The following is a 25,654-nucleotide window of genomic DNA, read 5'->3' on the forward strand; positions in this document are numbered from 1 at the left end:
CCCCCGGGATTCTACAGCCAACTCCATCTCCCTTGTTACAAGTTCATCCAGCCACAGTTCTTTGAAGTTGTTTTGGTAAGAAGAAGGAAGGGAAGAAATGCATCCTTCTGTGCTGAATTCTTTTTTAGAACACCTTACTAACTACCACCGTGTGAAAGTGTTAGTCAGGGAGTGGAGTTATGTTGACAGCGTAAGACAGAAACTTCCCCAGACCTGTTTGAAGCCAGAGGAAGACGCTGAGGCGCTGCTCCCAGCAGACACCCCTGTCCCCGCGGAGGTGTCATTCATCACTCTCAGAGAGTTTGATCCCCCGGCCGCCATTTCCTCCTCCTTTTATTTCTGTGCTGTGGAGGTGCTTAAAAAGCCAGGCCAGTGTTGAGAAGCCTTTACGTCTGATTACGCGCCACGAGCCAGGGCTTCTCTCTAGACCAGATGGGTTTTGTTTCATCCTGCTTTGATCCTTCCCAGGGATGGCAGGGCTGGAGTTCTGCTGCCGGCCGCCGCTCTCCTCCCCCTGGGCCCTTCGTGCTTGGGGATGTTTTCTATTAGTGGACAGAGAGCTTTTTCCCTTCTCTTTTCCTGTCATGTACGGTGAGGATCTGCTCTGGGCAGCGGTGATGTGAACGGGTGCTGACTGCAGAGTGGAGAGGACGCCGATGAAGGGGGTCTTTGTGGTTTTAAGAGGGTCTGAACATCCTATTCCAAGTGCAGAGCCAGCAGCATCCTTGAGGTGCCCCCAGCGAGACTTAGCAGATGGCAGCCACAGGGTCTGCATGTAGGTGGCCGAGAGGAAGTCGAGGGTAACAGATGACGTCAGGTGGCAGCTGGAGAAAACTTATCACAGTTTAGGGATTGGAGAAGAAGCTACTTTCTTATTTCTTTTGATATTCAGAAAGTAACTCTCTATGGTTTAGAACTCTAACTTTTTCAGAAGTTTGGAGGACTGTTGGACCTTATCAAGTATCTTATTCTGTGGTCCAGGAAGTGACTGGATTATTCCACTAATTTTAAAAAATAGTTTTATTAAGAGGTTTCCTGGCAGGCCAAGTGAAAAGGGAAACATGCTTAGACAAATGATTCTTTCCTCCGTAGGAGAAGAGCCAGCAACATGGTGGCAGCAAGGGTTTCCTGGACCCAGGCTTGGAAAGGGAGATTTCCTATGGAACAGAAGTGCTTATCAAGCTGTCATCTGAGACCCCAAAAGTCTGATGCCCCTTACAATTCTGCCAGTGGTCACTGCTCTGGGAAATGCAGGTGTAGCCTGCATGAAGCTCTTTTCCGTAGCACTTTCTTAGAAACCCAGGGCACGACCACAAAGCACAGCTCAGAAAGAGCCATTTCATTTAAGGTCCTTACTTTGCTCAGTTCCTCCTCCCATCGAGGCGTCTTTTGGGGTGTGTGCCTCCAGTGAACGGTGTCACCAGAATGGTGTTCTCTGCTTTCCCGCAGTGCTCGAGAGCAGAGCGTGGGGTCAGCCCGGCTCTGAGCCCCATCTCTGCCCGACTTCGTGACTTGGGGTGGGAGGCTTGAGCTCCCGGGGTCTTCCTCTTCTCTTCACAGGGGCAGCGTGAGAGGATGAATGAGGGGAGAGGTGTGAAGGGCTGGAAAGCAGTGCTGGGCACAGAGATGCAGGAAGTCAGCATCACTTCATCGTTACTTTTGTTATTGTTTGCAACCCGTTTTTCCTTTATAAAAAATATCGATACTTTGTTATTTGAGCTGCCTGATAGGAGTAGGGCATTTTGACATATGGAGTCATTAAAAAGGTGGGTGCTCTGATGACATTTCTGTACAAGTGTCAATATCAACAGAGGAGAGAGTGGCCCCATGGGGAGTCTCTTCCCCGTGGGAGCCCAGTGTGAATAACCTCTATCTGCAAACTGGGGCATCCTTACGCACCTTTAACTTGGGTGAAATACGCAAGCTGAATGCGCTCAGCCAGAGAGACAGAGGGACAGACTGACTTCTGCCCTTGGGTGCCGCCATGCCTGTGCACCCAGGTGAGCACGTGTGGGTCTGAAGAGCCCCCCACCCTGAATGCTTCCCTTCCCATCATGTCGCTCAGTCGAGGGGGCAGAGCTGGAGCCGTGTGTTTTACACCTCCTTCCCTCCCTCTCTCCCTCCTTCCTTCTCTTCTCCTTTTACAACATGGTGTCTATTGTTAAAATATTTATTTTATTGGAGTCTAGTTGATTTACAATGTGTTAGTTTCAGGTGTACAGCAAAATGATTCAGTGATATATATATAAAATATATATGTATATATACTATATATATATATTCTTTCCCATGATGGTTTATCACAGGAGATTGAATAGAGTTCCCCGTGCTGTACAGTAGGACCTTATTGTTTATCCATCCTATATAGAATAGTTTGCATCTGCTCATCCCAGCCTCCCACTCCATCCCTCCGCCGCCCCCCTCCCCCTTGACAACCGCCAGTCTGTCCTCTATGTCTGTGAGTCTGTACAACATGATATCTAAACTCATGGCTTTATCTGGGGCTCCATCAGGAAGAGGAGGAGGCTGTGCTGGATTTAGGAAGCAACGGAATTGCTCTTTCTTGGGTGATTTCTGAGGGTTTTCCGGAGGCATTCTGGCTCTGTGTGATTTGCACAGGACCTGTGCACCTCGGCGCACACCGTAGCGTGCTGTGTGCGTCGTGGAAGGCTCCAGGCGGGGTTAGAGGCTTTTGTTAAGAGACTGAGCGAGCGGTTACACAAGCTGGAGGCCCTTGGATCTGGGTAGCATCCCCGCCCTCACCCGCTCCATCACTCCCTCCATCCCCACACACCTTATTCCCAGGCAACCTGAAGCCCAAACCAGCCTGGGCCGGTGACCAGTACATCTTCTGAGCTCTGCTACCAGAGAGAATCACTGCACACGACCTCCAAGCATTGGGGGTAGACCATCCAGTGGGTAAACCATCCTGGCTTGAGGAATTCCTTTCTTTATGATGACGACCCTAAATCCCTTCCACTTATGTCCGAAGACAGGACGTCTGTAGGAGGAAAGGAAAACCCTCTTTGGAATATTCCATTTTAAGCCAACCAGAAGCCCGGAGAAGAAATGATCTTAGGATCAAAATAGAGAAGCCTCCATTTTCACAGGCAGACAGGACCACGAGGACGAGCAGTGCGTGAAAGCCTGGCTGAATTCTCGTAGCTGTTGGCACAAAATCAAGTCTTATTTGTAATGGCTCTGGTTGCCAGCCCTCTGGACAGCTAGCTAACCAAGGACCAGGAAGAGGGGAGGGAAAGGGAGAGCTTACCAGGAGGAGGGAAAGTGAGGATGCCAGAGGGATGCTCTGAAGCGGGCAGAGTTTTCGGCAGGATGCAGCGCACATGGAGGTGTATCTGAGGACGTCCCTCTGGCCGCAGTGAGGCAGTAGCTTGTAGTAAGGGAAGCACCAGGAGTTGCTTCTTACAGGAGGCTACGTTTCAGTGGTCCTCAGGGGAAAACCACGTAGCATGAAAGCCCCCGTTGTCTCTCACCTGGACGGTTACGGTTCCAAACTAGTTTCCTGCTGCCACGCTCACTCCTGTTCACACCACTGTCAGCCCGGTGATCTCTTAGATGCTAAGTCAGTCCGTGTCACCCTCCTGCTTGACTCCTTCCATGGCTCCCATCTTGCCTCCATACATACTCCCCTCCAAATCCCCTCCCCTTCTCCACACTGGTCTCAAATGCTTCAGTCAAGCGCCCACCCCAGGACCTTTGCACATGCTCTCTCCTTTCCCTACAAAGCCCTGCGTGCTCTGTGTCTGCCTCTTCCGGGGCTTTACTTAAATCCCATCTGCTCTGTGAGGCTCCCCAGGGCACCCTATGTAAAGTTGCCTCCCCACACCCCTTTTCCCCTGGCCGCCTTGTCACCATCTCACCTACTCTATATTTTCTTACCTGTGTCTTGTTTGGTGTTTGTTTTCCACTACAGGCAGGTCATCTCCCAACTGGGGAGGTATTTGGTCTGGTGTGTTGTCTGCTGTGTCCTCAGCACCCAGAACAGTGCCAGACATCAAGTAGGCACTCAACAGATGGGTGTTGGATGGATGGATAAGTGAATGCATGATCGCGTGCATGAGTCACCCTCGAAAATCCTTAGGGCTTGAAAAGTTGAAGTTGTTTCCTCTGCTCTTGGAACCGGTGGCTTTTTCTCAGATGGAAACTCCAGAAGAAATACTTAGCTTGTATTGCACGGTCATGTTGAGTGAAGTTGAATGACAAATGTGTCTTTAAAGACTAGAATAACCCAACAGCAGAGGAAAGAAGCTGGGCTTCTGAGAGCCGCCCGCTAAGTGAATCAGAATCCAGATCATCTCCCTGGCGCACAAAGTCACTGCTCAGAGTGAGGTCGGGATCAGTAACATTCATGATCGTTCTCTCTTTCCTAGAGAGTTGAATCTTCATCAACCAAATGTGATGACCCCACTGGACACACATGTACAAGCACAGGGTTTTTGTTTTAATATTTATTTATTTAATATTTATTTATTTAAGCGGAGCCGGGGTCTTACTTGGTATAAGCACGCGGGATCTAGTTCCCCGACCAGGGGTCAAACCCAGGCCCCCTGCATTGGGAGCATGGAGTCTTTACCCACTGGACCACCAGGGAAGTCCCCAAGCACGTGGTTTTTATTTATCTATTTATTTTTTACATCTTTATTGGGGTATAATTGCTTTACAATGGTGTGTTAGTTTCTGCTTTATAACAAAGTGAATCAGTTATATATCCCCATATCTCCTCCCTCTTGCGTCTCCCTTCCTCCCACCCTCCCTATCCCACCCCTCCAGGCGGTCACAAAGCACCGAGCTGATCTCCCTGTGCTATGCGGCTGCTTCCCACTAGCTATCTATTTTACGTTTGGTAGTGTATATATGTCCATGCCCCTCTCTCTCTTTGTCCCAGCTTATCCTTCCCCCTCCCCATATCCTCAAGTCCATTCTCTAGTAGGTCTGTGTCTTTATTCCTGTCTTACCCCTAGGTTCTTCATGATATTTTTTTTTCTTAAATTCCGTATATATGTGTTAGCATACGGTATTTATCTTTCTCTTTCTGACTTATTTCACTCTGTATGACAGACTCTAGGTCCATCCACCTCACTACAAATAACGCAATTTCGTTCCTTTTTATGGCTGAGTACTATTCCATTGTATATATGTGCCACACCTTCATCCGATGATGGGCACCTAGGTTGTTTCTATCTCCGGGCTATTGTAAATAGAGCTGCAATGAACATTTTGGTACATGACTCTTTTTGAATTATGGTTTCCCAGGGTATATGCCCAGTAGTGGGATTGCTGGGTCCTATGGTAGTTCTATTTGTAGTTCTTTAAGGAACCTCCATACTGTTCTCCACAGTGGCTGCACCAATTCACATTCCCACCAGCAGCAAGCACATGGTTTTTAAACCGTGTTACTTTCTTACCTGCTCAGTTGGGAAGAAAGAAATGGTTCTCCAGCGACCCCAGCTCCCTAGAGGAGAGGATGTTGACACTCAGAAACTACCCAGTTGAAGCAGAAAGCTGGAGGGGGGAGGGTGTCTCTGCATTTAAAGAGCTTCAGCGCTATAATTAGTGATTTTCCACCACCGAGTCGGATGCCTCTTGCTTTCATGGGAAAACCAGGTTGTTGCTGACCGTCCCTAATTTCTGGGGCGCTTGAGGACCCAGCCTCTAATTCGGTTGTAATGAAGCCTGTGTTAATGTCACGGCCTCCTGGTCACCGCAGAGACCCCATGCCAGGTCCGGCCCTGCAGTGAGTCTTGCCTGCTCTGCGGTTCACTTTTCTTGGGAGGCTGCTTTTGTTTTTGTGCTCCAAGTGTACTTATTTCCACTGAAAATAGAGATGGATTTTACAACTTACCCAAGGTAGATACGGGAGATAGAAATCTCATTTACAGTCAGAGTCATGTAGTGTCTCTCTGTGTGTCTCTCTCTCCCTCTGTCTCTTTTTGCTTCTCTCTCTTCCAACCTACACACGTGCACCCCACGCCTACATCTTAAGTGTCTCTGTACATTACACTAAGAAACCCAAAGAGCTGAACACAGGGTTGCAGTATGCCCGCCTCCCCTTAAATCACATAGGTGTTTGGGGGGTCCATGCATCCAACCCGATCGTGTCGAAATGAGAAGGGAATTCAGTTCTTTGGGAAATGCATGAAGGACCTCTCCGTCCCCTGGCCGTCCCTTCCATGCATCCCTGGCTTATATCTGCTGTCCCTTTACAAGCCTGGCTTTCTTACTGACTGCATCACTTGAATTCTTGGAGGCGGCCACCCTAGGGTTTCCCATACCACCTCCATCACCCCTATTACACGTGTTCTTTTGTCCTGATGCAATCAGATGGCTAAATTAAGAGCGGTCCAAAGGATGCAAAGGGGGCCCCTGCCCCCATTGCCAAGGGCAGGGCCCATCCAGTCCTGTACCTCTGCGTGTTGCTTCTGCTCTTGGAGACGACAGAAGAAATGAGTCCCCTTCCGTCCTCCCCCAGGGGGTCCCGTCACTCCACAGCATGACACGTATAGCTCCTGCTGGGGATTATGGGCCAGCAGCCCGCTCAGGGCCACCAGGGCTCTCGGTACACTGGGCTACTTGCGTTAGCATAACTGTTCCTTCTCAGGGTGGGGTGTGTGCAGGAATTACTTCTGTAGGCAAGGCAGCTGCCTCTGAACGCCCAGCAACTCTGGGGCTGCAGCCCCCGGAGCAGAGAGGCCCAGCATGGGGCAGGCTCCCCTCCCTGGGCAGATTTTCACTGTGATCAGAGGGTTGGAAAATTTAAAAACATGGTGGAGTTGTGGCCCCCTCCAGGTCACAACTACTCAGAGAAAATAGGGTTACAAAATCTCTTTTGCTGTGAAGAAAGAAGTATGCCGGCATAACCATAGCGTGGATTTGAAATCTTTAATATCTGCGAACTCAGCTCAACCATTGGAAACCCATGGCTTGCTGCGTACATTGACCAACATGCTTCGTAAGCAAAAGAAAGTATTGCTGTTCTTTTGCACATTTTCTAACGTCAGAGTTGGATTTCTTTTTCACTAAGAAATTGATGTTGGAAGTGATATGAAGTAATATCAAAGGAGTGTCATGACCATTTTTAACTGTGTGTTTGCGTGTGTAGGCGTGTGTGTATGTGCGTGTACCTGAGCATCCCACAAGACCAGTCTAAGCGATGCCGATTCCGGGGTCCATGTCTTGACCACCCAGGACACCAGAATAGGGCCCGGACCAGTCCTGTAGTCCCCGAGGCAGGAGCAGGTGTCTAGGAGTGAGGCCTCGGAGGACCTGCGTGACCCCAAAGCCCATCAGGACTCATGCAGGAAGCGGACCTGAAGACCGTCAGGGGAAAACAGGGACAAGATCTGAATGTCTAGCTAGGCCTTCAAGGGTGTGTGGTAAGAAAACCTGCTCACACAGGGATGCGCTTGAATTTGTGTCCCATATTCTCCTAACGAAAACGGGAGAGAAAGATGAGCTGGTACGAGCCACGCACACGGCAGCAGCAGACACGCAAAACACACTTGTTCCTACGTGCCAGACGTGCACACACGTGTCACTTGCCCGTCACCCCCGGCTGCAAGGGAGGCAACAGCACCCCCATCTTGCAGATGAGAAAACTGAGGTGCAGAGAGGCTACAAGACGCACGTGAGGTCACAGGGGCAGCCCAGGGGCAGAGTCCAGGCCCACGCCCTCTTCCGTGGCCAGTCTACCTCCTGGTGCTTTCGAAGAGCTTCGAGGACCTCCTGCTTGTTATCTTCTGTAGCTGCGTAAGGAACCAAGCCGTCTACTCCTTTTGAACGGGTCCTTCCTCTGACCCGTTTATTCTGAGAATAAATAAACACAGAGGTGCCTGCTTCTGTTGGGGTTCTCTGGGGCTCATGTCACAGCACCCCCTGCTGAGATGCTGTCTCCCACCCCTTCTCTGGGGCAGCTCGACAAACCTCCAGCACCCAAGGGATGTCCTGTTCCTCCTTGGGCACCCAAGTTGGTCTTGCTTCTCAAGCAGACACCACTCTGCAGGCCCATGATTGGTGCAACGTAAAGGCAGCGGCTTTAGAATGTTCATCGTGTGTTGGTTGGCAGGTGTTTATAGAGTTGTCAGCTTCGTGGTAAGGTTTTGCCCGACACCAGATATACAGCAGTAATGCCCGCCTTTGGTGATCTGACAGTCTCCGAGAAGAATCACGTGTGAAATGGATAAATCTGTGACAACGATTTTATTTTTTTAATTTAATTTTTATTTTCTATTAGAGTGCAGTTGACTTGCAGTGTTGTGTTCGCTTCAGGTGTACAGGGATTCAGTTACGCATATGCATATCCACTCTTTTTCAGATTCTTTTCCCATTTGGGTTGCTACACAGATTACTGAGTAGAGTTCCCTGTGCTGTGTAATAACAGTGTTAGATCGATGCATTGTACACACACACAGGCAAACACACACACACAGACACACACAAGGAAACAATGGTAATACAAGAGAGAAAACAGAAGGAACCTGAATTTGGTGGCAGCAGTGCTGTCCAACAGAACTTTCTGTGACCCTGGAAATGTGCTATGTGTCTGGGCTATCCAGTAGGGCCACTGGACATTCAAGATGCAGCTAGTGACACTGGGGAACTGAATTCTTAATTTTATTTAATTTTCATTCATTTAAGTGTCAACGGCCATGTGTGGCTGCCAGTAATGACCCCTTACGTTTCTGAGGGAACCATGTGTCCCCCATGCTTTCCCCACATGATCCGGTGAAACTCATCTCCCCGCTAACCCCACGGCATAGATGTCAGGCCTGAACCATCAAAGAAAAAAAAAAAAAAGGAATAACCTGGCTGCAATGAACAACAAAGAGAGAAGTCAATCATACGCCCTCTTCATTGGCATGTGAATCTTTCGTGAGGCTTTGGAACTGATTCATTCGTGGGCGAAACCCCCCAAAGACACTCAATCAGTGTAAGCTTTTGGATTTCAGGATCTACCCTTATGGCTGTTCTTTCCACGCCTGCTTCTAGAACTGCCCCATCCACTCTCCAAGTGCCCCCAGCTCTGAGGGGCACACGGCAGTTCTTTCTCTTCACGCAGAAGCCAGAGTTGTTTTCAGTTGCTTGCAAGCAAAGACTCTGAGTTCACGGTGTCTCCTTGAAGACCACATGTGTCATCCGCTCATTCAACACACATCGGATAAGTACCTGCTATGTGCCGGGACCCAGAAGTTAGCCAGAGTCTCTGTACTGATGAAGTGTAAGGTGCAGGGTCAGGGCAGAGAGGACATCCGTAAATCTGATTTTGGTCCTAGTTCTTCCCAAGCAACTCACCTCGCCTGTGCAGACCTGAGTCCCCTCATCTGCAACCCAAAGGGTCAGCCAGGTAGACCAGAAGATTCCCCCATCTTAAAACCTGTGTCCCTCCATCCAAAGCAGAGAGAGGGGTGATGGAACAGAACATTTGTGGCGGTCATCAGGAGAGGGGAAACACGGGGTGAGTACCTGAAAAGCTCCAAGGAGGGCTGGGTTCTGTCCCCGTATTGGCCAGAAGTTCCAAGGATGTCTGAGTCTGGGTGGGGAATCTCCAATTAGCGGGTACCAGGGAAAACAGAGGCTGCTCTCCTGGTCTCGGCCGTCCCATCGCCCTCCGTAAGAGCAGACCTTTGGAAGTCAGGACTTCCCCAAATAGCAAATGTCTCCATTGGTGGTCTTGAAATATTTAGTCATTTGGGGCAAAGAAAATGCACGGTGACTGGTGGCTTTGCCGGGTCGCATCTTGAACTGCTTTCGAGTGTTGGAGGTGCTGGCAAAACTGAAACATATTTCTCTGAGCCCCTCTTTCTTTTCATTTTTCTTCTCCCCTTGTGGCTGGGGGAGAAGATGAAGGCCATATGCTTCCAATTCCGGAGGACTTAGCCCTCCACATCAGCCTCTGGGGAAAGATGTTTGGTGTGTAGCCATCCTGAGGACTCATGAGTCGTTTGGATCAATCCCTTTCCTCTCAGCATTTTGCTGTAGAAGAGAAGAGAGGCTGCATTTTTTTTCTTTTTCTTTCTTTTTTTTTTTTTTTTTGCGTTAGGAGACAAATGGGAATCACAGGAAGGTCTGAAACGCCAAGATCACGCAATCTCAGCGGTTTAAACGCTGGGGAATTCATTCATCAGAGTGAGGGAAGATGAGGAAGCCTGCAACGTAGGGAACTGGAGATTCTTGGGTCAGGGGATCCCTCGAGGAGAGGAAGGTTGGCAGGAGCGAGCCCTGCTGTATCTCCATCCACATCCCGCTGTCTTACCGGGAGATGACCAGCCTAGCTAAGCAGCTGTTAGGGGCTCAGCTCAAACCCAGCCCCAGTGCCTTTCCCAAAGGCAACACAGAAATACAGTAGCAATAGACATCAAGCCAGTGGTACATGAAATTCCACGAAAGAGAGTAAACAGTCTGGAGGTGGGGCAGCGGGACGGAGCCCCCATCCCCCCCACCCACCGAGTTCTTGCAGCCTGTTACATCTTGGTAGCCACACAGCTGTGATCTGATTTCCTGTTAAGAGACTGTGTTCAAAGACTGTTTCTTCTCAGGAAAAGATTCCTTAATGATGTGACTAGTTAAATAGCTACTTAAGTGTTGCAGCTATCATCAAGAGTCTTCCCTTGATCATCCGCTAATTTAGGCATGTTGGAAATATCCACCAAGGTAATGCAGAGCAGTGCCGTGTTTTACAAAATGAGTTTTCAAATAAAGATGCAGAATTTCCCCAAATCCATGGAAGTGATTTTTTTTTCACGAGCTGCTCCAACCACATGCAAAATCACCGAAGACAAAACCAGGGAGCATCTGGTGGTGGATCTACCAGCTCAACGTGGAAGAAGAGAGAGGAAAAAGAGAATGATTTGATGATCAAAGAGATGGCTTTCGTCAAATTGATGATACACGCTAAGCCGTTGCCAAAAAAAGGGCCTTCTTTTTTTGCAGCTAATTGAGCTGCAAAAGTCAAGTATAAATAACAAACCTATTTATATAGTACCATCACTCAGTTTTGTAGCAATAAGTCAAGTTGCCATTTTTTTACTGAAAATAACGTTCATTTTTTTTTTTTTTTAGTGAGCAAGTGATTTTAATTAAAGCCTACATTTGGTTCAAAGGCGGATCAAATGTAATTATTTTCATAACTTTGACTTTTCAGAAGAAGATCCCAGTTGAAGCCTTCTCCCTCAGCCCCATGTCAACAGTTTACAGTGGAGTTGGAGACCTGGTAGGTTCTTCTGTTCAAACAAGCCCCCTCAGGGTTCTGAGTTAGAAATTGAGGCAGGGGACACAGGGCAGTTTTTCCACGGGGAGGACTCATCCCCGTGAAGTGCCATTGGTGTGTCCTGTCTCAGGTCTGCCCCTTCCTGGGCTGTCTGGTTATGGGTGAGCTCCTTTGCCCCATCAGTAAAATGGGATGATTGCAGTGTCCACAGCGTCGGGTTGTTATAAGGATTAAGATTTCATTTCCTTCACGATGTATATGATCTCATATGATATATATACATATACATATATATATATATATACACATATACACGTATATACATACACACACACATATATATATATCACGATCTCAAAGAGATATCTGCGCCCCGCCTCCCATTCATTGCAGCATTACCTGCGAGAACCGAGACAAGGAAACAAAGTGAATGTCCGTTGATGGATGAATGGATAAAGAAAGTGTGGAATATTTTACAGCCATTAAAAAATAAATCCCGCCATTTGCAACAATATGGATGGACCTTGAGGGCGTTATGCTGAGTGAAATAAGTCAGACAGAGAAAGACAAATACCGTATGATCTCAGTTATAGGTGGAATCTAAACACGTGGAACTCACAGAACCAGAGAATATAAAGGTAAATAGGGGGGACTTCCCTGGTGGCGCAGTGGTTAAGAATCCGCCTGCCAACGCAGGGGACAGGGGTTCGAGCCCTGGTCCGGGAAGATCCCACATGCCGCGGACCAACTAAGCCTGTGCGCCACAACTACTGAGCCTGCGCTCTAGAGCCCGTGAGCCACAACTACCGAGCCCACGTGTCACAACTACTGAAGCCCACGTGCCTAGAGCCCGTGCTCCGCCACAAGAGAAGCCACCGCAACGAGAAGCCCGTGCACCGCAAGGAAGAGTAGCCCCCGCTCGCCTCAACTAGAGAAAGCCTGTGCGCGGCAACGAAGACCCAACGCAGCCAAAGATAAATAAATTAATTTATTAAATTAATTTAAAAATTGGTTTAACATTTGAAAATCATTTAATGTAATTTATCTCATAACCAGATAAAGGAAAGAAATTATGATAATATTAGCAGATTCAGAAAAAAAAAAAAAAGGTGAACGGGGGCCGAGGATGGGGGAGGTGGGGTTACAGACTGAGTCAGAAGATGGCTGAGGTCTGGGAATCTAAAGTGCAGCATGGCGACCCTGACTAACAGTACTGCACCATAGACTTAAAAATCGCTGGTAGAGAAGACCTTAAAAGTCTCACCAACTCCCCCCAAAAAGATAATTATGTAAGATGATGAAGTATTAACTAACCGATTGTGGTGATCATTTCACAATGCATATGTGTATCGAATCATCACACTGCACGCCTTAAATGTACACAATGTGTGCGTCAGTTCCATCTCAGTAGAGCTCCGTGATGTCTAACGTGGCCCGCTTTACGTGACCGCGCAGTGAAACTGCTACCTGTGGCTGTCATTGTCATTCTTACTACGCTATTACGTATTATACTACACTATTATACGATGACTATTATTAATTTACTAACACAACATTTTTACTATTCATCAGTGACTTTACTAATTTTAAAATCGTCATCATACTTATACTTCTTTGCCAGCCAAATGCACACTTGTCCATTCCCCTTACTTAGACCCCAAAAGGTCTGAAACGTAGACATTTTTGTCCACTCTCCGATCTTAGCGTTGGATTTCTTTCGGAGCACCCTTCTAACTGGGAGTGTGGTTTCCTCTGAGCCCTCAAACCAAATAAAATGCAAATCTCCAAGGAGGGCTTCCCTCCCTGCCCTGCAGTCGTGCTTAGAATGGTATCTGAGTCTCGTTTTTTTACAAGGGGCCTTTAAAAGCTGCCAGGGCCCCTGGAAAAGCCCCAGCCCCTTTTGTCCAGATGGGGATGGAGATGGCCGGGTTGCCCGTAGATTGTACGCTGAGCAGCCCTCCCCGGGAAGAGCTGTGATTTATACTTGCAGGCTTGTCACCGGGTGAAAGGAAGGGCCACTTTTTCAGTTTGATCAAATGTTAGGTTTGAAAGCCACCCACTGCTGTAAACTCAGCTGGATCCACGGGCCGAGATGAAACACATTGCCCGCTTTGTTGGCGAGATGGTGTTTAGGAAGAGGATGTGAATCGCTTCCCTTTTCGGGGCTCACAGAGACAAGATGTGTGCTGATGAGAATGAGGGGCCCGCCCCCTGCCTCCCAGGGCTCGGATGCAGGGGGCGCTGTGATCTGATCCTCTTTGCTTTCCCTGGGATGTTTCCCGCCATCGACCTCCCGGTGTGCCAGCCTTTGACGGAATGGGGCTGTTTGATGCAAACTGTTATCACCATTTTCCCGAAATGGCCAAGTGCACAGTGCAGACTTGCTTACTCCCCTTGGCCGGTCCTGCAGGAGGGGGTTTTAAAAAAGGGCACCACTGTGTCACCAGAACATGCAGTCACCCTTAATGATATTCCAGCTTTCCGGGTGCACAGGGTTCCTCTATCCCCAGATCACAGAGCTTTTGGATGGTTTCCTGGATTCCCCGAGGCTGTCTGACCTCTCAGTAGCCAGGACAGGACGTAGAAGTGGCCCTTGTCTCCCTCCCGTTCATGAAGTTTGAGCTTGTGTGATGGAAATGTGTTCCAGCCTCTGCCAGGCAGCAGGGGAGACAGATCTCAGAATCCTCAGATCCTCAGAAATAGTCTCAGAACCCTCCCCTGTGAAATGTGGGGGCTGCTCTAGAAGCATTCTAAGATCCTTCCCAGCCTTGTTTATAACGGACGTTTATTAAGCACCTATTATGTGCTGGGTGCCGTGTTACAGACTGGGGACTCCAGCCTGAAATAAGAAAGACAGGATCCCACAAGGACACCCCTGTGGACAGAGACAGAAAGAAAGCACGTGCATAAATAAGCAAGGTGAGGTCAGAAAAGTCTAAGCAGTGGAATAGGTGACCTGATGGAGAGGACCTGGGAAGAACCGTGGATTTAAAGCTCCTTGAACAGTGGCGACAGAGAAGGGCTTTCTGCACAGGTGGCGTTGGAGCTGAGAGTAGAAATGGAACGATGGAAGCGGCCATGGGGAGAGCATCCCAGATGGAGGAAACGATGGGCAAAGGCCTGAGATGGGAGAAAATACCCCCGCCCTGGTTAGGGGCTCTATAGAAAGGCAGCCAGTGTGATGAGGCTTAGAGAGCAGGAGACAGGCGAGCTTGGAGAGGCTGACGAGGTCCGATTATGGAGGGTTTGGGAGAGAACATAGGTCTGTTTCAGGAGCGGTGGAATCCAAAGATGTGTCTGTTCTTGGAGCACCGTCGTTGAGGAAAGTTTCCTCCAGATACCAAGTATACGAGCTCATTATGCACAAATGCCCATCTTTAGGGGAGAAAACTAGCTTTTCTGGTGGGTTGTAATTTTTGGCAGCTTAATCCAGGTGGCAAACCCACCCCTCGCCCCTGCTCCCTGACCCAAAGGGTTGGAAAGTGATGTTGATATTTGAATTCACAGTCCCACGGGACACGTCCCATCTTGGGTTACTGACCTCCCCAGCGCAGTCCAGATTCTCTGCAGACGCTGTTCTCGTCCTGGATGATGACATCAGCCGTGAGCTAACCCAGAAACCGGGGAGTCTCCCTGCCCCATCCTGCCCCTCCCATGGGTCACAGAGCCCCGTGGATCCAACCTCTTTGATTTCTCTTGCATCCTTTCTTGCCCCACCTCCACTGCTCTGTTCAGCTCCTCAGTATTTCCTGCCTGGACACTTGTCTGCATCCTCTATTTTTTAAAATACTTTTATTCCGACATAATTCCAGATTTACGGAAACACTAAGAATAGTACAAAGAATCTGGTACATGCTTCCCCCAGATTCTTCATCTCCAAATGTCCAAGTGTTAACATTCGACCACATCTGCTTTCTCCATCTCCCCCATGTGTGTAAAAATACATGTACATCATCTAAAATACATATATACACATACTTCTTTTCCTAAACCATTTGAGAGTATATTGAAGACACAGTGCCCTTGTATCCCGAAATTTCCTAAAAACAAAGACATCCTCTTACATCAGCATAGTCTAATTCAAATCAAGAAATTAACGTTGGGGCTTCCCTGGTGGCTCAGTGGTTGAGAGTCCGCCTGCCGATGCGGGGGACACGGGTTCGTGGCCCGGTCCGGGAAGATCCCACATGCCGCGGAGCGGCTGGGCCCGTGAGCCACGGCCGCTGAACCTGCGCGTTCGGAGCCTGTGCTCCACAACGGGAGAGGCCACAGCAGTGAGAGGCCCACGTATGGCAAAAAAAAAAAAAAAAAAAAGAAATTAACGTTGACGTAATACTACAATTAATCTATAGACCTTATTCAGAGTTCTCCAGTTCTCCCAACAATGGTCTTTATAGCGAAAGAAAGTCATTAACAGATATACGCTGCTGTACATAAAATAGGTAAACAACAAGGACCTACTGTACAGCACAGGGAATTATATTCAATATCTTGTAATAACCTATAATGGAAAAGAATCTGAAAAAGAGAATATATATATATAATACATATATATGTGTAGAACTGAATCATTTTTCTGTACACCTGAAACTAACACAACATTATAAATCAACTGTATGTCAGTTAAAAAAGTTTAAAACAAAAAGCAAGTCTCAGATGATGTGTTGCCTTTGGTTGTTATGGCCCTTCGTTCTCCTTTAATCTAGAATAGTTCCTCATCTTTCTGTGACCTCACAACCTTGCTACGTCTGAAGAGTACAGGGCGGTTATTTCCCAGAATGCTCCTCTGTTTGGTGTAACTGATGCTTCCTCACGCGTAGATTCAGACTGCGCACGGTTGTCTGGGACACCTCGCAGGAGGTGTGCATTGTATCCGCAGACGTGTGCTCTCCGCCCGTCCCCTTCCAGACACGTCCATCACTTTGTTTTTCACTGCAAAGTCGCCATGTGGAAATAAGCCACTTTATTATACTAAATACCAATAAGTGTTTTGCGGGGAAATACTTCCAGACAACATAAAGACCTCGTAATTCCTCAAACTATTACCTACTGGTCTTCACGTCCGTTGATGATTTTTGCCTAAAGTAATTATTACTGTGGTGGTTGTTAAATGCTGGTTTATTTTTCTGCTAACTTCTACCTCCCTATCTTCCTTGTACAATTTGTCACTCGGTTTGGGTCTATAAGAACTTTCCCTTAGCCCTATTTAGTTTATGTAATTGTCTACTTATCTATTTATTTATATTAGCTCGTGAACCCTTATTTTATTCAATGGCTGGAAGCCTCTTACAGTAGTCATTTTTGCCTTCAAAACTGCATCGTTCCCAACCCAGGCTCCTGGGTTTAAATTCTGTCTACCTAAAGAGTTTTTACCCAAGCAGGGATCTGAACCTCTCATTTTTCCAACTCTATATCTCCGTCAATGGTTTCTGATTTCCTGGAATTCAAAATTAGGAATCTTAGTGAGTAGAAAGCGAGGGGTCCTGTTTTCAGGTGCCTTCCCTGCTACAGAGGCCTGCGGGCCACTCCAGTGACTATCTCCTGGGGACTCCTGATCTGCTCTGTCCAGGAAGGTTGGCAGTCACATGTGCTACTGAGCCCTTGAAATGGGGCCGATCCAAATTGAGGTGTGCTGGAAGTGAAAACTACACACCACATTTTGTCGAAAAAAGGATGTCAAAGTCTCATGAATAACGTATGTAGAGATTACAGGTTGAAACGATCATGTTTTGGATCTATTGGGTTAAATGAAATATGCTATTTAAATGAATTTCACCAGTTTCTTTTTACTTTTTCAGTGTGGCTATTAGGAGGTTTACGCTATTTTGGCCCATAGTCAAGGAACTGGTCTAGACAATGCTAAGTGCCCTTCCGTTGAACTTGAGAGGTGAAGGAGGTCATATCATGCAGAATGTTACCAGAGCCCTTGCTTGGTACCTGGCGACTTGATGTGAATTAGAAAAATCTGCTTATTCTGTGCATAATAAGAAGGAGAAAATACCCCTTCTTCGAGGACGACCCAGCCCCCAGCCAGGGCACATGGAGCGTGGAGCACAGCCCCCTCTAGAGCCCTCTTGGCTAGGAGCCCTTGTGCCGTTTACAACCTGCACAACTGCACGTAGCATCCCCAGACTGATTTGTACCCCCTGCTTGGCTGTACAGAGCGGAGTCATCTGGTTTGGGGACCAGGGAGTGTTATTAGAAGCCAGGTTGCCTAGTGGGTGAGACTGCCGTCCCTGGGGTCAGATACACCTGAATTCCAAGCCTAGCTCTGATAACTAACCACCAGACCTCTAATCTTGGGCTGATGACTTCCTTAAACTCTCTGCGTTTCCATTTCCCCACTAGTAACACAGCAATGACAGTAACAGGACCCTGTGAGTTTGGTGAAAGAATGAATTCCTCTCCCATGTGCCCGGTCCCTGACACATAGTAATCGCTCCACAAAGGTCAGCTGCTTTTGCGACTACGCTCGTCCTTGTTTTCGGGTGGGCATGAGGGCATGAGGGATGAACGGATATGCTTAAGGAGGAGTTTCACTTCCGGCTTCGGATAACCCCCCGTCCATCGGTTGCAAAGTATTTCGCTCCCACAAAACGATCCTGTGAAATACAAAGCACGTTTTCTGCTTATCATTTTTAGGTCACTGAGTAGTATTTCGCCTCCAAGGCCGGTACTGTCAGCCCATTCTGCAGACAGGGAGACTGAGGGTCTGGGTGTCCTTTCGCAAAGTCAGTGCACCGAGTTAGAGGACAGACAACAAAGGACGAAAGGCAGGCTTTGACCTTCCCCCAGACTTTCGAGAGCTTTGCTGCGTCCTGAGTATTTCGGGATGACTTCAGATATTCCAGGTGTGTGTTTTGCTAAAGTGTGTTCCCTGAGGCTCTGTGGGGACATTTCAGTGTCCTGAGCGGGGCGGGGTGACATGAGTGGGTGGTCGCTACTTGTTGGTTTTATGTATCGGGACACTAGCAAGTCCAGGGCGACACTCAATTTTAATGGCAATGAAGATGCAAATGAGAAGAGGGGATGGTGATCGCGGTGATGGTGGTAACTCTTGTTGACTGCGCCCCCTTTTAAATTGAAGTACAGTTGATTTAGAATGTGTGTTGTGTTAGTTTCAGGTGTACGGCAGAGTGATTCAGTTTCACGTATATATTTCAGATTATTTTCCGTTATAGCTTATTACAAGATATTGGGTATAGTTCCCTGTGCTACTATAGAAAATACATAAGCATTGGGCCCTTTTAAAGCGCCAGACGCGGGAATTGCCTGGTGGTCCAGTGGTTGGACTGCGCTCTCACCGCTCAGGGCCTGGGTTCAATCCCTGGTCGGGGAACTAAGATCCTGCAAGCTGCATGGGTAGCCAAAAAAAAAAAAAAATGCCAGACGCTATATTAAGCACTGCAGAGATGACCTCACTGGAACTCAAAGCAGCCCCAGGAAGTTCTGTCCTAGTTCCCTTTGTACAGCTGAGAACACGGAGGCGTCAGGGGCTACGTCCCCGCCTGTGTCCACGGTCAGACCTCCTGGGCGAAATCTCAGGTCTGCAAAGCCTGACTTCGTAATGCTGGGCGGGTGACATCTGGGTCGGGAGCCTTGGTTTTCCCCCATGTGAGATGGGGTGTCACAGAGTTACAGGGATATGTAACAGGATGCCGCTAACGAGCATCCATCAGGGGTGTGGTACAGAGTGATCACCCAGTATCGTGACCCGTGTGTGTCACCCTTCATTTGAGAGAAGGGTCCCACGATTCTCACCTGGATGGAAAGTGCTCACCTGGGTCGTGCTTCTTGCCTACAAGTCCGGGACTTGGGACAGACGCGTTTCTCCTTCAGGGGTGGTGTCTCGCCCCGTCCTGAGGCTGCGGTGGCCTGGGTTTTGAAGCCGTGCTGTCTTGGGGCTGTCCTGACTTAGGTGCTTCAGTCCTTGCTGGACACATGTTGATCTCGTCCTTCTTCCTGTTGTGGAGAACCCTGTACCTGATCCTGAGTTAGTACACGCGTCACGGTGGAGGCGTTCACACTTCCGGGGATTCCCAGGCTAATGCTGCACCACAAACATGACTGGTGTGGGTTTAAAATCCAGACTTGGGCTCTGTTTTCTGGCTGATAGAGCTTCCATTTTGTGAAAGCCTTTCTTTTCTTCACTGATTTTCCCCTGCCCAGCATCTAGTGATACATCTACCCTCTCCACTGCCATCCTGGGGGCTCAGGCTTAGACTGGCAGATGCCCGGGTCAGCAAGCCTCTCCTGCTGGATCCAGAACCCTGGGAGTACAGGGGGATCCACGCCTTCCTGCGGCAGTAATCTGGGCTGTGCATGAAGACCACCCAGTTCCCCAATTCTGAAATGGCTTCCTTTGGGCAACAGTAAACAGACGAGGTGGACTATTAATGGTGCCTTGGACACGGTACAGGTGTGATCCGGGAGGATTCCCGTAGTGGACAGCATCCCAGGGAGAACAGATTTTCCCAGTGTGGTGCAAATGAAGCATCTTTAGTGAAGGGACTAACTGACTATGTTACGGGCAGGGTCAGGGGAACAGACAAGCTACTTTGAGGTGCTCAGGGATACACAGCAGAGGGAAGTTGTGTATCCCGGGGTGACGTTGAGAGCTTGGAAGGAGGGGCTAACAGGAGGGAGATATAAACAAGGAAGGAAGTGCCACCACAACAGGAAGAGCGTCGGGGACTTCCCTGGCGGACCAGTGGTTAGGATTCCTCGCTTTCACTGCCGTGGATCCGGGTTTGTTGGATCCCTGGTCGGGGAGCTAAGATGCTACAAGCCACGTGGCCAAAACCATCAAAAATGGGAGCGCGTGGAAAGTGGAAAGGCATCTGACCTCGCACTCCTCCCACATCTCCCCACCCCGCGCCGTACTCAGAGCCCGCAGGTCCGGGGATCCAGATGATGCACCTGTGTGGCAGCTCCCTAAGGTACAGAGAAAGGTAGAGGATGGACGGGGGCTAGACCGGGAATTTCCAGCACAGCTCCTAAAACTAACAGACTGCTTCGTATTTGTTCATAGAGTTCAACCTCTGCCGCACAAGCCCGGGATCATAGCAGACACGCCGAAAGAGCTGACTCTGTCCCGGGCATTTGTTCTGAGGACTCTCTGCAGACCAGCTCTTTTAACTCCCACTGTAACCCACTGAGAGCAGTGTTATATTGTCCTCGTGCAGATAGAAGTGATGGAAGCTGGGAATTGCAATCTGTGTACTTGGGCTCCAGTTTAATCCAGTCACAAGGCTCAGGAGTCTCACGTGGTATGAGGGGGACGGAGTTTAAGTGCAGAGGAGGCCGTGGGCCGAGGGTTGCAGCTTCATGTGGGCAGAAGGTGTGTTGGTGCGTGGATGTTGATGCTTTGCTTAATGAAGATCTGTTTTCACTTTTCTGGTAGCAGCCCCTGGATTTTCCTTGGGGAGCTGCCCCTCCCTAACCCTAAGTCAATGTAAGTCAAGTGCAACTGACTTGCGTCCTGGCTCCAGGGAAGGCATGTGACCCACGCCTGTCCAATCAAAGCATTCATACCCACGGCCAAAGTGATTGGTTCAGAGGTGGGCACGTAGCGCAGATTAGACCAATCAGAGCCAGTGAGAGTCGTCCTGGGTATTGACTGATTCTGTTGAGGGGGAGGCATGGTCCTTCCCCTGGGAATCCAGAGGTGATGGAATGTGAGCTTCCAACAGCTGTCATCTTTTTTTTTTCTCATTTAAACATCCTTATTGAAATATAATTTACATACTCTAAAATCTACCCTTTTAAGTATACAATTCAGTGACTTTTAGCAACTTCACTGAATTGTGCAAAATTGTGCAACCATCACCGTGACTTCGGTTTTAAGACATTTCCATCACCCTGGTAAGATCCTTCATACCCCTTTGGGGTTAATCCAGAATCCCACCCCTAGCCCCAGGCAACCGCTAATTTACGTTATCTCTGTTGATGGCCAGCAGCCACCTTGCCGCGCTGAAGGGAGGTCCTGTCTGAGATGCGCAAGACGAGGGAAGGTGAGGCTGGGAGATGGAGAGAGACTGAGTCCTGTGAGATTATTTGAGCCCCAGGATCTAGCCATTGCTGAGTCTTTGTTCCTGGAATTTCCATTTATTAGAGGCAATACAATCCCTTGCCTATAAAAGTGTGTGTGTGTGTGTGTGTGTGTGCGTGCGTGCGCGCACTTGTTTGTTGTTTTCTGTTTCATGTAACTGGAATTACCTTGACTTCCATATCCAAATTATAAATTTTACTCCAGAGGGAAAGAGAGAGGGACAGAGACAGAGGCAGCCAGACAGGAGAGAGATCTCAAGATGAAACGAATGAGTATAAAAGAGAAAGGTTGGGTTTGCTGGTGACAAAAAGCCAGATATGCTGTATAAAGTTATTACTCCCAGCTAGCTGGTGATGTGCTTAACTACTGTGTGCCTGCTTATTAACTGCTTACGTCACGCCCTGTTCAAAAAGGGAGACTTACAGAGATGCTGACAACGCAGAAAGATGAAGTACGTTTAAAATAAGAAAAATGAAGCAAAGGGAAAATGTGGGCTGGGAAGGAGGCTGACACTAAAAGCTTAGGAAACAAAATGCTTACCATGAGGACTTGGGCACAATTACCAAAGACTGATGACAGCTGAACTCTAGGCTTTATAGTAACCAGAAGGGAAATAGGCTTAGTTTCTTTTTGGTTACTAAATTAAGAGGGAAATAGGCTTAGTTTCGAAAACAGGAGGTTTCCAAGTTTACAAAACCAACTGGCTGCTGAATTTGTCTCTTGAGCTTCTTCATCGCACAGTTTGCTGAAAGCAATTTTAGAGGGGTCAGCGTGACACCATGGGGAACACAGGGTTCGATTCAAGTTCAGAGACTTAGGTGCTTTGTGCTAAGTACCGTCTGCTCCACGCTACCAGTATTGGATTAGCCAGGAATGCTTTTGGCTGCAAGTAATAGTATATTAAGCCACAAAGGCTGTAATTATCTTTCAGAACAAGAACTCTGGCGGGGACATGGCGAGAATTCCTAGGTGTGGTTCAGTGACTCAAAGATGTCTTCAGAAACCCGGGATCTTCCTGCGCGGCTTTCCTTGGATTTTTTTGGCTTCTTCCCTTGGGATCAAATAGTTACTTCTGTCTCATCAGGCACCACACCCTGAGTCAAGAAAGGAAGAAGAATGGTGTCAGTCCTCTCTGTCCTTTCTTATCAAGAAAGGAAAAGCCTTCCCCATAGGTAGATAGGTCCTTAATTATAATTGACCAGAATTGGGTCACCTCTCCCTTCAAGGTAGGCTGGGGAGTAGAGAAACTCTACGAAGGAAGTGGGACTGGGGACTGACAGACCAATTATCGCCGAACGGCTGAGCTCAAGCTATCAGCTTTAGGTGGCAAGAAAGAGGAAGGGAGTGAATATCGCGTAGTGAACGAGCAGTGTTTGCCAGAGGGAAAACGATGAATGCGATCAAGTCCTAGGTAGATGGCTTCCATCTCGTATGCTTAGGCTAGAGAGATGTACAGTGTACCATGGAGCACAGAAGGCGAGCACCTGGTGCCCTGGGGGATCAGGGAAGATCTGAGGTCGTTGACTACTGAGCTTATCTTAAAGGAAAAGTAGTCACTTGGGAATGTGGGAGTGGTGGTAGAAAAGCCCAGCAGGTGGAGGCATGAGCTAAGAAAAGGGAGTCTAAATCTGTCCGGTGTGTCGAAAGAAGCGCCACCAGTTTTGTGTTAGTATGTCATGTGAGGGTCAGGGAGGAATGACTGGAAGGCTACCTGGGGATGAGGTCACGGGTGGCCTCGTGTGCTCTTCGTCGAGCTTAGATTCTGTTCCTGGAGCAACGTGTCAAGTGGTTGGATTTAAAATATAGAGCTGGTAAGAACATGGGCTCTGGAGCCCAGATTCCTAGGTGGAAATCTTAACCTGTCCCACCTACCCTCTCTGTGCTTTATTTTTCTCATGTCAAAAGGGGAAAATAAGAGGGTCTGCATCCTTGGGATTGTCATGAGGCTTAATGAGTTAATGCAGGTAAAGCACGAAGGACAGTGGCTGACACATAGTAAGCCTTAGCACGTGGTGGTGATGGTGGTGGTGATGATGGTGAAGATGGTGGTAATGATGATGGTGATGGTGATAAAAGTAGAGGCTTAGAGACACTTGGGACACTGTTGTAATGGTCTGTATGAGAATGATAGAACTTAAACTAGGACACTCTAGGATGGAGTTGGTGTGTGACATACAGAAGAGAGTAGATTTTCAAAGCTTGCGGACTAATGGGATGAGGGAAAGAGAGGGGTCAAGAGGAGCTCCAGGATTTGGGTTTTGTTGACTGGGCGCAGGTATCGCTGCTGTGTCTCTCGGATTTGGGCCCTAGGGAGTAGCTGCAGTGACTAAAAGTGAATCTAGTTCTTCAACACAGTGAAGGGTTCGCAGGGGGGTGTGGGAAGGACAACCAGTGCTTACAATTTGGAGACGCGTGATGGGGCCATGGGTTGATGTGAGCCGTTCGATGCTCGTGGGCTGTTCATTCACTCATCCAGTGTCTCTTGAGCACCTTTATGCCAGGTGCTGTTTTAGGTCCTGGGAACATGATGTGGAACAGGACACAGTCCCTGCCCTCCTGGAGTTCTACCTTCCGTATGGAAAATGCAGTCAACCAGGAAATGAAGAACCCCATGAAACCCCTCATGCAGGGATAAGGACACACACAAAAAATAAAGGACTGTAAGGGGTTAGAACAAGGTTTCTCAGCCTTGGCACTATGCCCCTTTGGCCGTTTGATTCTTCGTTGTGAGGGCTCTTCTGTGCACGGTGAGACACTTAGCAGAATTCCTTGCCTCTACCAACCAGATGCCAGGCTCATCCCCCGATGGCTCCAGCCCAAAATGCCCTCAGATCTTGCCAGATGTCCTCTGCGGAACCAAATTTCCTTGATTGAAAAGCTCTCGGTGGAACAGAGAGTGACTGAAGGGGATGGAGGCCGTGTCCAATAGGATGTGTAAGGGGGATCTTCCCACGTGTGTTTCCTGGGGCCACCATAGCACATTACCCTACACTTGGTGTCTTAAAGCACAAGAAATGTCTGAAGACCAAGAATCTCAAATCAAGGTGTTGGCAGGGTTGGTTCCTTCTAGAGGCTCTGCAGAACATTCTTTCCATGCCTGGCTCCTAATTTCTCGTGGTTGCCAGTGGTTGGCCAGTGTCCGCACCACTCCCATGTCTGACCCTTTCTTCACATGACCCCTCCCCTCAGTGTTTCTTCTCTGTGTCTATAAAATGTCTCAGAAATCCCTCTCTACTCTCTGATACGGAAACCAGTCATCGGATTTAGAACTCACCCTAAATCTCAGATAATTTCATGTTGAGATCATGAACTAATTATATCTACAAAGACCCTGTTTGCAAAGAAGGCCGCATTCACAGAACCAAGAGTTAGGACTTGGACATATCTTTTCAGGAGACATAATTCAACTTTCTAAGGAAATGACAAGTGAACTGAGATCCAAGTAAAGTGTGGGAATGAGGCACTTAAAGGAGAGAGAGAGAGAGAGAGAGTGTGTGTGTGTGTGTGTGTGTGTGTGTGATGGATGCAAAGGTGGATTTGAGGCATGAACGACAATGGTGTGTCCCGGGAAAAAACGATGGCCACTGGGTCTGCAGTACAGGAAGCAAGGGGGAGATTGAGAAGGTGTGTTTGGGGAACTAGGCAAAGGCCAGACCATGCTGAGCCTCAGAGGCCACGAGAAGAAGTTGGGTTTTATTCCAAGTGCGGTGGGGAGCTTTGGGCCTTTAAGCAGGGGTTTGCTGTGGGTTTGTTCTGGTTTCCGCTCCTCCCTTTGGAGAAAGCTTAAGACAGTGATGACTTTGCAGCTGTTAATCATCAGGAAACTGCAATCACTAGGATAATGTTTGAAATCATAAGTTAAGGATTTTTAGAAGGAAGCGAACCAAAGAAATACTGTGGTAGCCTGCCCGAATTCTTTCCCGGGCTCCAAGTAACCAGGTGCACTGGAGAGATTATTTTTCTTCTGATTTGTGGAGGTCTCAGGGTCTAAATTTTGAAACAGCTGATAGAACATGTTCTGGGATGGTGGGATAGGAATCTGAAACTTTGCTACTTGTCTCACAATAAAATTGCTTTTATTATTTGCTCAAGGTTTTTTTGTTTAAGTAGAGTTGATTTACAATATTGGGTTAGTTTCAGGTGTACAGCAAAGTGATTCAATTATATATATATATGTATTATTTTTTGCAGATTTTTTTCCATTATAGGTTATTACAAGATACTGAATATTGTTCCATGTGTTATATAGTAAATACTTGTTGTTTACCTATTTTATATATAGTAGTGTATATCTGTTAATTCCACAATCCTAATTTATGCCTCCTCCCCCCTTTCCCCTTTGGTAACCACAAGTTTGTTTTCAGTCTCTGAGTCTTTTT

General features: G+C 48.0%; 1 protein-coding gene across 1 annotated transcript in view; it reads left to right on the plus strand.

The window, feature by feature from the left end:
• Positions 1–1,984: 1,984 nt before the first annotated feature.
• Positions 1,985–25,654, plus strand: part of TMEM132C (transmembrane protein 132C) — a 291,179-nt gene continuing 267,509 nt past the window's right edge. Inside the window, exon 1 of the mRNA XM_065889544.1 lies at positions 1,985–2,000. Within this exon, the coding sequence (XP_065745616.1) occupies positions 1,985–2,000 (16 nt within the window). The remainder of the gene's footprint in view (positions 2,001–25,654) is intronic.

Source organism: Phocoena phocoena, chromosome 13 (genome assembly GCF_963924675.1).
Source record: "Phocoena phocoena chromosome 13, mPhoPho1.1, whole genome shotgun sequence".
NCBI lineage: Eukaryota > Metazoa > Chordata > Mammalia > Artiodactyla > Phocoenidae > Phocoena > Phocoena phocoena.